This window comes from Montipora capricornis, chromosome 8, assembly GCF_036669925.1.
Source record: "Montipora capricornis isolate CH-2021 chromosome 8, ASM3666992v2, whole genome shotgun sequence".
Classification (NCBI taxonomy): domain Eukaryota; kingdom Metazoa; phylum Cnidaria; class Anthozoa; order Scleractinia; family Acroporidae; genus Montipora; species Montipora capricornis.
This window is the reverse complement of record NC_090890.1, coordinates 28,397,296-28,412,609: the sequence shown is the minus strand read 5'-3', so window position 1 is coordinate 28,412,609 and position 15,314 is coordinate 28,397,296. Positions and strand designations below refer to the sequence as shown.

At 36.2% G+C, this 15,314-nt stretch overlaps 1 protein-coding gene across 1 annotated transcript; it reads right to left on the bottom strand.

The window, feature by feature from the left end:
* Positions 1–770: 770 nt before the first annotated feature.
* On the bottom strand, positions 771–14,810 carry LOC138060360 (uncharacterized). Its single transcript, XM_068906116.1, has 9 exons — positions 14,511–14,810; positions 13,711–13,845; positions 12,609–12,720; positions 6,938–7,052; positions 6,250–6,327; positions 5,073–5,167; positions 4,260–4,520; positions 2,807–2,940; positions 771–2,553 (listed from the first exon to the last, which is right to left on the bottom strand). Exons 1-9 carry the CDS (start codon positions 14,670–14,672, stop codon positions 2,425–2,427), a joined length of 1,221 nt encoding a protein of 406 aa, XP_068762217.1. The 5' UTR covers positions 14,673–14,810; the 3' UTR covers positions 771–2,424.
* Between the last annotated feature and the right edge of the window lie 504 nt (positions 14,811–15,314).

The window sequence follows — 15,314 nt, the reverse complement described above, 5'->3', positions numbered from 1 at the left end:
AAAGAAACGGTTGCTCGCAGTGGTTTCTCTCTCGGGAAGCATAGGAGAAACCAACTGCTCGCAGGGTACCGTCTGCTTTGACAGGGAATTTTGTTATGGGTCCGGTCCTAGTTTTGTCGATCCGATCCGATCCGGGTTTTGCCAACGGCCTCAAGATGATTCATAATTTGGCTGTACACTACATCTTCCATAATCTTACAAGAACTACTCGTCAGGGAAATGGGTCGATAATTCGCTGGAAAATTGGAGCAATATTTGCAGACAGCCAGTCAGTTGGTAAAACAGCACTTTCCTATGATTGATTAAATATGGAGCCAGATTTGCAGGCCACTGCTATCGATCAAAAGACCAAGTAATCTCTGACGTCATTTGCATGAGGTTCCCACGCACATCTAGAGCCTGAAGAAGACCTTAAGCAAGGTAGGTATAGCAAGGGACATCAATCAAGATATAAATGATCTCCCAAATTTGATGGCTGATAGAGTGTCTTGGAGAAGCATTGTTAATTAACTCATTCTCGGATGCGTCCGCATGATGATGATAAATATGGAGGCTATGTCGAAAATTGTTTTGAGAAGGAAAAATAGATTCTCAGGGAGAAATGGACCTTAAAAAGGTTTGGTTGGTATGATTGGAATACCGACCAAACCTACGGTCCAGCCTTCAAACTACTGCAATCCATCACGTTAAATTGCCCTAAAAAGTACCAGGTTTTTTAGAAAAGATGTAAAAAGAGCAGAAAAACCGGTGCAATCAAATACTCGAGACTGTTCACTTTTCTCAGTTTAATTGCACTGAAGACTAACCCTCACTTTCTTTAAATATATTTGTTTTTTATGTCCTTCAATTAACTAGTACATGCACTAACGTCCTTGGAAACTCTTTTCCTGCATTGCAGTAAGACATGCTTAGGATGGAAGCCAGGGATTCTCGTCCTTGGCCAAATTGTACTTCACTTAGCAAGAGGCTACGAGTAATCAATCACATAATTAAATTTAAACTTCAATAATTTCTTTACATATGAATAAACCTTTCTCAAAAGATATTATATGATAATTTAAGCTGCAGCGAATTCAATAATTACATTACAAAACAGAGAACCTCATCTTTGAAATCTCAAAACATTATTGAGGTACTGTTTCGGTTGAGGCAAATCTTGGCTCCCACTCATTACTGCAGTGACAAAAGTCATGGGTCTAAAACTTTACCGTATATTTCCCCTCTGTCAGAAGACAACATTGACTCAAGCAACGTCGTATTTGGGTGTATCATCATAAAACACGTTTTGATTGGTTTCTGGGATAACTCGAATAGTTCAAAGGGAGTTAAGCTTTTCATGGCATCCAACATCAACAACAAATGGACCAATTTCTGAAATCACACTAGTGACCACACCTTCTTTGATAAATCTCTGAAAGCGATTATTGCCCATTTCCTTTCCAAAACAATTTATTGTCTGTTGTATGCTTATGTTGTCATCAAAACCTGAAACTTATTTTCAATGGCTTTGCAGGGTATGCCGAAGAAATACACCATCACCACAGCCATCACTTTACAGACCTTGAATTCTATTAATGACGATAACTCATCAAGTGAAAGACAAAAGATTTATGCCTTTTGGATGATGATCCATAAACCTTATATTAATTATTTTTGTGTTACACTCTGATAATAAATTACTTGCCTCTATCACTTGACGAGTCATTGTCATTAACAGAATTCAAGATCTGAAAAGTGCTAATATAGAGGAATTTGAGAAATGACAAAAATAATTAAAATAAGGTTGTAAATCTTTTGTCTTTCACTTGATGATCGAGTCATCGTCATTAATATACCGGTGATTCAAGGTCTGAAAAGTGATGGCTAAGGCAATGGTGTATTTCTTTGCCATCCCCTGCAAAACCATAGAAAATAAATTTCAGGTTTTGACGACAACATAACCATACAACAGACACTAAATTATAGATCTTTCTGCATCTCTAATAATATTGAAAACCAATCGTGCCAATCCAGTTAGAGGATATTCAGCCTCCCTGTCCCACCCTGGGACAGAGTGAGCAAGATAGAGGTGTTGATGTTGCTTAAATTCCCTATCGTTTGGGATACACTCCCATATTATCAGTATATATACTCAAACAGTGGATAGCATTGAAGGTGCACTCAGATCAGCTACTCAAACTCAGACTTATCACCTCTGAGCAACTCATGCAGGATTTGCACCCAAAAATATTGACATAGTTGCAGGAATGAATGAGTCAATATCATCTTTTTGTGCTATATTATCTCACTGTTTTAGTATATACTACAACAACTATTCACCTCATTGGCAGTGGCTAGTGGTGGATATTTACCAGGCCACCACCATGAATAGTTAACTATTTTAATAATATTACATAGAACACAGTTAATTTAGCCCAGTATGCACTATCTATAAGAAAGAGTACTCCTTCTGGGTCGTGGAAGTTCACCAAACATCCCCTCACTGCTTTCATGGACACTGCGAGCTATTGCCTTCATACTTTCTCCAATCTTGCTTGGTTCTGGTATCACAAACTACAGAGAAACGAGTAGGAATGTTAAGCACATCATTTATGACTTCCCATAAGTTTATTGGAAAGCGAGTCAAGCCTTATGAATTTTACTGCCTTTCAAATAAATTTTGCCCTAGTCCTTGCCTTGTCTTTGTTGGCAAAAGGAGCCTTGGAAGGGAAGTTGTTAAGCCCCTGATGATCTTCTTCAAGCCAAGTTGATGATATATGGTAGTCTAATGTTAACCATTTCTAGCAAGGAAATACAAAACAATTACCTCATCATCCTCTGAAGGTGAGTTTTTCCCTGATGGCATGGTAATAGGGACAGACGTTGAGTACTGCATTGATTTCTTGACATTTTTTAGCCGTGAATTATTGTAGAGGTGTTCCTCTGCCTGGAAGCTGTTGTCTGGATGAGATTAGAACAAGCGATTAAGAATTTGTCTTAAATAGAAAAACACTCATAACACTGTATAATAGATTCAACAACCAGACCTGAATAATGTTGCTCAAGGCACTGATCAAAACCTGATGGTACTCAGATGGTACATGAAGTTAATCACATCTTTTAGCACTGGATATTTTCTTCAGGCCATTATTGAATACGGAGCACAGCCAAACAATGCCTTCCTTGCAAAGGTCTCTCAAATTCACGAGTTTCATTGTTTGCAGAAGACAAGTACTCATCCAGGTTTAAGTACCGGTACCTTGACAACTCTAAGGTTTTAAAAAAAGAAGACAACTCTCTCAAAGGCATCAGTATCCATTCTGCTTTGTATGAATTCTTCCAAGCACGACTAATGTTAATACAAGACGGTGATTTACAAGTAAAGCAATACAGGGACTGTCAGGAGCTTAACCCACTGACCCATGGGAGTGATATTTAAAAGATTTTACTCTGTCTAATGCCAGACGATTTTTTTTCTTCAACTGGGGAGTGAATGGGTTAAACACTAGAAATAGACAAGACAGCTAGCTTGCAAAATAATGTGGACATATATTAATTTTACCTTACAGCCTTCACTGCACAACTTAATATCACAGTTCACAGTGTTCCGGTAATGACCTTCACTTGCCTAAGGTACCACTGCCTAATTAGTAGTAAATTGTCAAATTTGACAACGCTAATGGTTTGAGTATGGATGTTAAATGAGCACTGTCATGCTAAATTTGCTTTTTTTAGGTTAAAACTGGGTAAAAATCTACATTTGGTACTTAAGTTTGCACGTACAACATTCCTGACAAGATATGAAATATATTGATTGCACAAAGAACTATTCGTATTTACTTTTTGGTCGCCTTTCTGCGGACACCATCTCTAACTTGAAAAAACTGGCCAGTTTTTTAAAGTTTTAATCTATTTCCATCCTCTCCATCCATGGAAGTAAATAACAAAGAATAGTTCCAGTGCACTTCAATAATGTTATTGGCAACAAAACTACCCCATTACTTTTTGGTCTTGATTGATGCAAAGACATATTTTAGTGTTTTGAAGTTTGACTGACATAGCATGACACTGCCCCTTTAAGATTGCTTTAGAATTTTACATGTATACATACTACTACTACTACTACTACTACTACTACTAATACTACTACTACTACTACTACTACTAATAATAATAATAATAATAATAATAATAATAATAATAAATTCATTATTATCGTCTTTACAAGTGAAATTAGGAATTTATTATTATTGTCTTTACAAGTGAAATGAGGTTCTCACCACTACTGAGATCGTCTTCTTCAGATTCAAAAAATGGTTCACAGTCATCAGCAAAATCATCCAGTGAGAAAACTGGATCAGCGTCCCTTTCACACGAAAGGTCCTTCTGCTGTTGCTTTCCCTTCCGGGTCGTCTTCCTCATCTTGTAAGATGGTTGATTAGTTGCAGGATGTACAGGATATTTCTGTGAGCCTACTTGGGTGATATGGACTTGGTTAACTGGGTGCTGGTACTTGTTATATTTTGGTGCCACAGGGTGCTCTGAAATAATGTTGAAATAATATTTTTCAAGACTGTACTGACTAAGGAAGCCACACCTACTGTCATGCCTCAAATGCATATGATACATTATTTTTCATTTACACACCCTAGGATAAACAGGTCTTACAGGAAATTAAAACATTGCCTGAGATTTGATATACAAGAGATGCCTAACTGCAATAAAAACTATTCTTAAAACCAGCAATGCACCTAAGAAAATATTGTACAGATATACTCTTAACATCCCTAGATGGGAAGCTTGTTCCTCAATGTAGGGCTTCATTGTTAGGGTTTGCAAAAAAAAAAAAAAGGGATTTCCTTACTGAAGAAATTAATACAAGGCCAAGGCAGTAGAAAGAAGATATTTACATGTACATTAGGAAACCTGATGTACAGTTGTGACGTTAAATTGGAACAAAATACTTATTTTAGAATCATGCATACATCCTCTTTTGAGCCTGACTGTCCTGATCTTGTTTAACACACTTATGATACCATCAGTAGGAGCTGAGCAGAAATAAATTAAATGTTTTCTTGCAGAAAAATGCTCACCAGGTTTGGAAAACAAAGCTGTGTCTGATGAGCTGTCCCCTATGGCTTCATTCAGAGAAGTTTCCAATGATCTTTCTTCTTCCCTTTTGATAGACCTGTTTGAGGCCAAAAAATAATTTTAAGGCCATAAGTTCATTGCTAACAAAAACAAAACTGATCTGTTACGATAAATACTAAATAATAAAAATCTAGTAGAAGATGCTTCAAATGTATTTAATAGGCACCCAGGTTACACAGATGACATTGCTTTGTTAAAAATCACAGATTGTTTTGTTGACATTTCTGTGCCTATGGATGCAAAACGATAAGTACTGTATTATCAAAAAGCATAACTCTGCAGTACTTAATAATGAACAGTGACATCACCTCCTTGTGATAGACCCATCCCTTAAAAGTAAGAAAATTAAACGAATACCCCAGATTTTCAGAGATTATTTACAGATTCCTGTATAGTATGCTTAAATAAGGTCATAGTTATATTCCCTATCGTTTGGGATACTTAACAAAAATTATTCCATGAGCGCATGTTGGATATGAGATGGTAAATAGCCAACATCAGGCACTTAATTAGCGCCGAGTTGCCTATAACCAGTCTCATTTCCAACAAGCGCAAATGGAATAAAAATTATTGTCTTATTAAATTCCTTAAACTCCAAATATTTGGAAGTACGAAATACGAGTGAAGAAAGCAAGAAAATCCGAGCGAAATTGAAAAACTTGATGAAGATGAAATGTTGTGTAATACCTTGTGGTCAGACAGACGCGCACTCATCACAAAAACAATTCTTGCCTTTTCGCGTACTTCTAATTGTCGGAATTGGGTGCAAGAAATGTGTAGGATACATATGCTCCAACTCATTTCATGTTATAAAATTTAATGTTTTATGCACTACATTGACTTATCGCATGGGTTACAAAAAAGAGTGTGATATTTAACTCATTGACCCCTGCGAGTGAGACTTAACAGGTTTTGCTCTGTCTAACACCAGACGGATGATTTTACTCCTCAACCTTGGATGTCCTAGGGCATTTGAGGTGTCAATAATATTGTAATAAATATCTTTTCGCTGGTTATTTAAATTTACTGGGATAGCCAACTCTTTGCAGCATCCCGAGGCTAAAAGTCATGCATGTGATCCAAGATTTAAATTAACCAAATGAACAGTATCTTGCATACCAGTAGAGAGCCTGTTTGTCCTTGAATGCCCGAGACTGAAGGGAGGCAAACTGTGCCTTTTGTTCTTCAGCAAATTTCCTGAAAGATGCAAATGTAAAGGAACTGGAATGAACTTATAACTCCAGTGGCTTTGTACCATAGACCTAACCAATTTTATCTGTTTAGCTCGAATTTTCTTAAATTAATGCTTTGGAAATAAGGAAGACGTGACTGAAACTATTTCATCATCATGCACTGCAGCACTAGTTTTCAGATGCTATCAATTCAATGCTAATTATCTGGCTTTCTGCTATTAGCTTCCAAAAAAAAAATAATTAGAACTTAAGATTATCAAATTGATGAAAAATGAAAAATGCATTTGACATTCCTCTTTTTTTACAAGCTTGTATAATGACAGATTGTAAATAATTATTAATAGACATAAATGTTGTTTGCTATAGACCAAATTGGCTAACTCAGTGTTGTACCCAATTCAAACCCTTTGGGAATAAAACTCTGTTTCAAGTACAGTACTTCCATATCACTGCCACATTATAATGCAAATACAACACACGAAGGATCTTTGAATTAGGTGTAACACTGAGAGTTAGCCAATTTGGTCTATTCACAAAAAAGCAGGCAAATTTTGTTTGAACACAGTATTGTGCAACAATACAAAAATAGTCAAAAAAGGTGTTGCTGACACTACCTTATTCTTTCATTCATTGAAGTCTCCTCTGCTTCAAGATATTTCTTCACCTGCTCCTGTACACTAACCATGGCCAGTGAAATTGCGTCTTGACCGAGTAAAATAGCGTGTCCACCTGAATCAGCACAGAAAAGTTATGAAAAGAAGGTCACGAATTGTCATCTTTAACTTTAATTTATTATCATTTCCTAGCTGATGCAACACATCAGTGAATGAAACCCATCACAAATTAGATCATGATGCTAAAAAAGTGTCATAATGAATGATCACAGTCAGGTGATTTCATCACAAGAAAATCACAAGAACCATTCACCTCGTTTTAAAAGGCATAAATTATGGCTTTTCCTGATTACTCATCAAGCGCAGCAAAAGAATATGAAAATTTGCAATAAAGTTGACCCTTTATAATTATTACCCAGCTTTTTATGAACACCTAACTTTGTTAAGATGAAGATCTGATTTTCCAACACTGTGTAAGGAACCTTACAGGGCTCGAAATTGCGACCAATACGGTCGCATTTGCGACTTAATTTTTCTCTTTGCGACTAAAATATCTGGAGAAGTCGCAACTTCGCGACTTGTTGTCACCTTCGCTCTTTCGAAACAAAAGGGTTAGCAGTTGCCACTTTGCTGCTACTTTTGCTAAAATAAATAAACGACAAAATGATTTTGTTTCTCGCTGTGAATTTTCTCTGAAGATAGCGTAATTGTAGAGTAATTTAGCTGCGATGCTACGTGCGCAGCTCCATTCCTTCGATCATTCACCATTTTCAGCGGTTTCTTTACACACATGTATTGCGGGCTCATATTTTTTCCCAAAAATGCTGACAATACAATGCAGCGCAGCGATTTTTGCGACTAAAATTTGCGAAATTGCGACTAAATTTTCGCATCTTGTCACAAATTGCGACTGGAATTTTTTGTTAATTTCGAGCCCTGCCTTAATTATTATTCCACTACTACACCATTTTACCATATTTAGTCGAGAGAACGCGCAAAATATGAGACAGTAATACAGTGAAACTTTCCAGTTTGACTGGTTTAGAAGAAAACAAATACGGCCAGAGCTGGAGTTTTTCAATAAAAGAATTATTATTGTTTTCAACAATGCAAAGCCCAAGAATTTAACTTGTCGCTCACCATTTTGTTTATCCAATCAAATAAAGGAGATTTGAATACTTTTGTCTTTGTTGTTTTAATTGCATGTTATTCACACGCACCTTAGTTATTATGCAATCATTATTATACCAATGTCAGTCAATGCAAGAATAAGCCAAAATACTAGAAAATGGTGTAATAGTGGAATAATTGTTTTAGTATAAATACACAGGTGATTATTTCAAAAAAGGGAGAAAAAGAAACATTTCAACACGAAAATCATCTTCACTTACAGTGGCAAAACGACTACTGGCAGCCATTTTGTCCGTCGAGGTGATTATCGGCTGATAATCCGAGATAGCGAGCCAATGAGAGCGCGCGATTTTGTATAATCACCTGTGTGTTTATACTAATAATTAATATTAATCTGTCATTGCTTGTATGCAGCTCACAAAATATCTGCACGTAGAGTATTATTATGTTAAACCATTAGGACTTTCAACTGAAATTTTAGTAGGCGACAAAACTGGAGGAACAACATCCAGGGGGTTACTCCCCTAGGGAAATTTTGAAATTTGGGCTTCTTAAAATGCATTTCCTGCATCCTGGAGCACGAATAATAATTATTAGGGTATGGTGGAACGCCACCTTAAGGCCACCTTGGTAATACAGTCACCTCGTTATTGTGGCCACTTTTTTTGGCAAAACGGCCATACATTCCCTTATAGAAAACCCTCGTTAATGCGGTCACCCGTTAGTATGGCCAACGGGCACAATTTTAAATCCCAAACAGTAGAATTCTCTATAATTTCACCCCGTTAATCGGCCACTTGTGCTAAATTAAGAAAACCAAAAAGCCTGTGACATGTCAATTTCATTGACCTTTGTTATTTACTAGCTGCATCAAACAGCCGATTTACTTTACAAAGTACTGTCAGCAACACTCCTCCCTGTTTTCATTACAAACATATCTTGACACTACTGTAACATCCAGTAAGTCAAATCACGAAGGGATTAAGTCATTGTGGTTTCATCAACAACACGATCAGTACTAAAGTCTTTCGGTTAGGTACCAGTACTTATGGTGGCTTCTGTTTTTTAGAAGCACAGTAAGCTGGGCCTGTTCTTATTTTGATTTTAGGCTCAGAATGCACAGTACACTTTAATAACAATTTTAAGTGTTTTACCTACTGAAGTGCCAAAGCAATATTTATCATTACAGCCCTTTAGTGATGAATTTCACCCTACCCCGGTTAAATACGGCCACGCTGTTAATATAGCCAATTTTTTTAGGCCCATTGATGACCGTATTAACAGGGTTCCACTGTTTGAACAAAACACTGATATTATTAAATTTTGGTTTTTTTATTCAGAGAGCGAGTACATAAATTTTTTTGGAAATTCAGTTGATATGTTAGGAAATAGCGTGACATGGCCTTTTTAAGGCTCCTTTGCATTCTATACAGCTGCGTGCAATCTATTTCATCTGTCGTGACCGAAAAGACCTTTTGCAAATGCTGTATTGTGACGCTTCAAATGTAGTTAACAAATCAAGCAGCTTACATGAACATCAAGTACTGGACTGCTGGACCGCTGCCTCAAAAAAGTGTGTGCTCGATCCTTGAATGGACAGAAATCACCACTAAAATTACTCAGAATTCAGGCGTCTCTAATGTTTTTCATGAACAAAACTTTGCCCATCCAAGGCTCGTGTTCTGTGAGAATGTTTTTCAAGTTATTCATAAAATTTGGGGTAATTTCCACGGAAGAGTGGGAAGCAATTAAGCCGGCAATTAAAAGTCGCTGGCCACTGGCTCTTTTTGAAAACCCTGACGTACCATTCAAAATAACCTGTACATTCTTTTTTCATCTCAAGTCATCTTTTGCTCTGGATGGTAAAACCTGTACTTGTGTTGAAGATCCTTTGCCCAAATTAAACGAATTTCTTATTTTCTCCTAAAAGTGGTGTGGATGTGCTTGTAACATGAATTCTTTTAACAAGTTATAAGAATAAGCAATTTTGGAGAGAAAACGAATTATTTTTAAGCATTTTCACTTTTAAAATGGCCCTCTTTTGGTTTATGATGATAAAAATAATAACAATGACACATGTCCAAATCCCAAGTGCTCAACTCTTCATGGAGGCCACGTGAATTGCCTTCAGAGGTTTGCACACTGTACTATTTTGCTCAGCAGGTAAATGAATGGGTCACTGGTCACTGTTTCATCCAAATTGAAAATTTACTTTTGAAAGGCCAACCTCAGGCCTGTAACACCATTTCAGAATACTGTTTTGACTTGATTTAGGGTTTGCTTAACAGCATTCACTACTTGCACAAATCCCATAATACACCTCTTTTACCCCCCAAAAATGTCCATGGATAGGCATTGTTTTCAACTTCTCTTGGGACATTTTTATGTCCCAGGAGAAATGGCAAACAATGGTTATGCAAAAAGATTTGGGGGGTAATAGAGGTGTATTATGGGATTGTGCAAGTAGTGAATAATGTAAATTGTTTTCTTTCAGCTGATGATAAACTTTCAGTTTTCTCTCCAGGCATCCACACCGTTCATAGCAATTTTATTCCACCAATGAATGACTTGGACCAATCACAAAATTATTATTGACAATACCGTAACCTAAATCAATTAAAGCTATGATCCTCCCTGAATTTTTCAGGCTTCTCTATGCAAGTGCTTAAAATTACGTCCATAACTGCGAGGATCATAGCTTTACTTGATTTCATATCCGCAGTTCAGTACATGATTCATTTCATATTTTATTTCATTCCATAACAGAAATAACATTAATGTTATTAATTTTTTAGATAATGTTCTAGAAGCTGTCGTTGTCATCCTTGCTTAAGGACAGTGCCTACTAATTAAAGATATTTTTACCCCAGTGTGTGCAGGAAATGTAGATCTCAACAAGTGTTATTGAAATCCAAAAGAAAATTGGGGGTAACCACGCATTTTTCTAAGATAATTCATGAATAATATTTGTAAAAAGCTTTAATTAAAATACAAAGCAATGAATGGCGTTCTTTCTCAAATTGAAGCTTAATTATCTCTCAAAAATGCATGGTTACCCCCAATTTTCTTTTTGGATACCAAGAGTACTTACCAAGATCTACTTTCTCCGGATAGTTTTAAGCCGCGCAAAAATATCCTTGTATTAGTAAGCATCACTGATAGGAAATCCGAGTATCTCGAGATCCGCGGAACGTATGCACAATAGTCCTTAAGCTCCCCAAGCCAATAACATGCCAAAGACCATTTTAGGTAATTCTACAATACTTTTTAATAAATTGTTTCTCTTGGGACTTACAATGGTCCCAAGAGAAAATAAAATCAATGTTTATATGCAAAATGTTGGAGGGCAAACAAATAATAATGGTATTCTTGAAAGTGGCCCAATAATAATTATTGTAACTTTTGCATGCAATCACACAGCTTATATCACATCTAACACTGGCACACATGCATTTTGGATAATATCAAATGGCTCTAAAAAAAGGGGGATGTCAATGGTTATCATGTGATTCTAACGAGCATTTACAAAAAAAACACACCAATTTGTTGCAGCACAACAGTACTCGAAATTAGCAGTCATCCAGTCGTCTCAAATGACCAGAAAGTTTACCGTGCAACTAGTTTTTGGTAAAATGAAAAGTTGGTTGCCCAAAGATAAAAACAATAGACAACCCAGGCAAAAATAGAAAATGTATTACAAAAGCAGCACCTGACTCACTCAACGGTTTTCTGTTGTCAATGTCTGATAGTAGCGTGAAGTTAACAAGAATCATTGTTCAACAAACAAAAAAGCAAAGTCTGTTACCATTGTTCACTGATTTTGACCTTTGTATACTGGAATGCTTTTGATATATCCGAGATAGTATGCAAAATGTCACTTTGTACTGTTACACTTACAAAAGTAACACAAGGATGTACTTTGAATTCACAAACATGCATTATAATCACTTGAAAAATGAGGACCTGTTCAACGCATCACAAGGCTGTTTTACTGACAAACATACGGCAGCCTATTTAACAAGTTTTTTTACATACAGTTTAAGTATGAAAGCACATTAAAAGTAAGGCACATTAAAACTAGACATTGATTGGGTGTCAAAGGCTGATGCCGATCTCATGCATGCCTTAAAAATCAAAAGGTTTTGCATGCAAATAATTTTTTGTCCTGGAATAAACTTGGACAAAAGGTGGTTTCATTTTTGGCAAAATGTCCAGTGTCAAAGTACAAACATTCCACATTTATTGTCATGTGAAATCATTCAAATAGTTTCTACATATTCCAAATGGCACCTTGCTGGCTGCTTATGGAAAATGTCATTGAAACCCCTGTATGGCGTGCCTCTTAATTAAATTAATAAATAAAATAAAATGTTCCCAAGAGATTATTGCAACACTTTAATTCTGGAGATAAACACAAATGGAGAAGCCATTTTTTGACATATCACAACCTCATTACTCCTTTCCAAGCAAGACTACTGCAGTCACTTACAACGCAGATTGATGCTGGTTTGAATCATAACAACTTGAATATATCACTTACATGAATTGTCAAGAATGACCTTTTCATTCTCCTTTACAGGTTTAAGAAGTATTTTGAATATAGATGAATACTCTGGAGAGGAAGCATTCTTGTTTAAGACATCAGGATCGCTCTGGAACAAAAGAAAAAAGATGAAATAAATTTTTGACATGAGGATGAACAAAGTACAGAATCTTCAGTAGTACAGGGTGGCCATTTACTTTGAGTGTAAGTTTTGGATTTCACAGTCCTGCATTACTCACATTCAAAACTGACCGATTGGACCTCCGAGGGATGGCTTCAGCGAAAAGTAACGTCAAAGACTCACTAGCTTAAAATTTCAGTGCGTGAATGCAGCTTATTATGTATGCAAAGTTTAAAAGCTTGAAAGCCCAAAACTTCCGTGCTGCATATTTATTCTGTTGAGTTCACACGCATTGCATTCTTAAACTAGTGAGCTTTTGACGTCATTTTCTCCTCGATCTAGCTCTCTCAAGATTTTTTTTTTTTTGACAAGATCTTAAAGTTAGCAATGGCAGACCATTAAATAGGAAAATTCCAGTTAAAATAAACAGGTGCCTTTTTGAAATCAAGTCTTAGGGGCACTTTAAGGAGTAAAGGGAAAAAGATAACCTTGTGGTTTCAAGGAATTTCCTAGTTGTCTGACATTAGAGAAAAATCAATCATTGTTATTATAAAAATTCCTTGGGCTAAGGGGGATATATATATATAAGTTTTTTCCATGTTGAGGTAAGGAAATAAACATTAACTTTACTAAAGAGTCAGAAATGGGGCTTTTTCAAAAACACACCCATCCCATCTGAAAGATGTAGAAGTTCCATAGTAAAACGAAACCATAGTATAGTAAAGTTTAGGTTTATCCTGATTTAAAAGCAATACAACCATTTACCAGGGTAGAAGAGGAAAACTAGACAGTTATAATTACATCACCTGTTTATTTACTGATAAAGAGAAACAGGTAAAGGAGGGAATCTTGGACTTTATATGGAGGGACGTAGGTTTAAGATGATCCCAAAAAAGACCAAGGTTTAGATACTACATGTACACAGAACAGAGAACAGCTGTATTTTAAAATAAAACAATTAAGGTGGAATATTTTTACCTCCATTTCCTGGCTTATAAGAACTCGGTCGTACTTTTTCACAACATGCAAGGCATGTGTGTTCATTTTACAATTTATACAAGTGAACACATTCCAATCTTCTATTTTTGTCTCCTTAACCAGGCTTCCTACTTCCTGAAAATAACGACACAGGAAAATTGGTGTCGGTCAGTTCAGTTCAGTTATGACACAGGATGAGAACAAAAATGGAAAACATCCAAAAATAAGCTCATCCTTCTTCAAAAACATCGGATTCTTAATTAAGAGCAATTTGCACCCAAATAATAACACGACACTCGGCAAAATTAGTCTGGTCCTCAAATTTCAAGAGTGAAAAATGGCCCAAATTTTCTTTCACAAAGAAGTAGCCATTTAATCAATTTAAATGAACACTAAGAGTTCGCACTTCCAATGCACAAACGCTGAAGCCCTGAGACAAGATCATAATAACTCAATTTTAAGCTTCTTTGTTGAAGGGGAAGAAGGTATAGTGTTTCTTGAACATAACAAAAGTCGTGGTTTCAATGTCGAAAAATCTGATGCAATCGTTGTAAAAAACAAAAAACACGGAAAAGTTTTTTCTCGAAAAGCGCAAAGAAAGAGTTTCTTTGACAAAGTAAAAATAAAGCTTATTTGAAAAAGAGGAATTCTTAAAAGAAAAAAGCCCGCCAAATTTTCTTTGGATTTGCCATGAACACTACATTGTACAGTCTGACACTACGGTGTTTCTGTAAAATCATCTATGACGAGAATTTATGGGAAAAAATCTTCATTGTATCCAGACCTCAAAGAATTATTACCTTCGTGATTCCTCCAACTGCAAGTTCAACCTCGTAAAGATCCAGAGAGAAGAAGGCCGACTTCTCAAGCTCTGAAACAAACGCTTTCCCGTCCGCTATGCGAGTCGCTTTCTCTTTAACATGTACAGTGACGTTCAGACACTTACACTTAAACTTACTCATTTTAAGGCGTTATCAAACCTATGGTAACAGTTTTCATTAAGGTACTGCAAAAGATTTGGATAAGGGACAGCGAAAAAAACCTTTGAAACCAATGCATATATAGTTTCTTCGTCGACGTCCTTGACAGCAATCTCGTGACGAATCTCGTGACTTTGCGGAGCGCTGCTAATTTGCCTTGACCAATCAAATATTGAGCTAAAAAACATCATCCAATCAGATAACGAGGTTGAAGAGCGGCCTCCGTGACCATTGACCTACTTGACAATACACACTTATCAGCTGATTGTCAAAATATGCAAATCATGTTTCACAAAACAGTATAAAAATCCTGAAAAGCCAAGGGAAATAAAGCGTTTTTATGTACATTCCGAAGTCTCTTTAATACATTCTCTTCAAACTAAATTGGTGATTATAATATATGTATGGTAAGTGATCTAGGGTATACGATCTAAGCTTTTTATCGTGGTGATAATTTTTCCCTGCCTGTGATTGCAAATTAAAAACAACATTAAACATTTTATCCCAAGATTCTATCTTTGGACCTCAAATAATTATTGTCACAATTTGAAATTATAATTCGTTTTTGTGAAGCACATAGCTGTCAAACTAGAACATACACACTAATTTGAAACGTTTTACTAT

Excerpts from the sequence above, each read along its gene's own strand:
- LOC138060360 (XM_068906116.1), bottom strand. The coding sequence starts at position 14,672 with ATGAGTAAGTTTAAGTGTAAGTGTCTGAACGTCACTGTACATGTTAAA. Across the intron at positions 13,846-14,510 it reads CAGTTGGAGGAATCACGAAG|GAAGTAGGAAGCCTGGTTAA; the intron begins GTAATAATTCTT and ends CGTTATTTTCAG. Across the intron at positions 5,168-6,249 it reads GACAAACAGGCTCTCTACTG|GTCTATCAAAAGGGAAGAAG; the intron begins GTATGCAAGATA and ends GGCCTCAAACAG.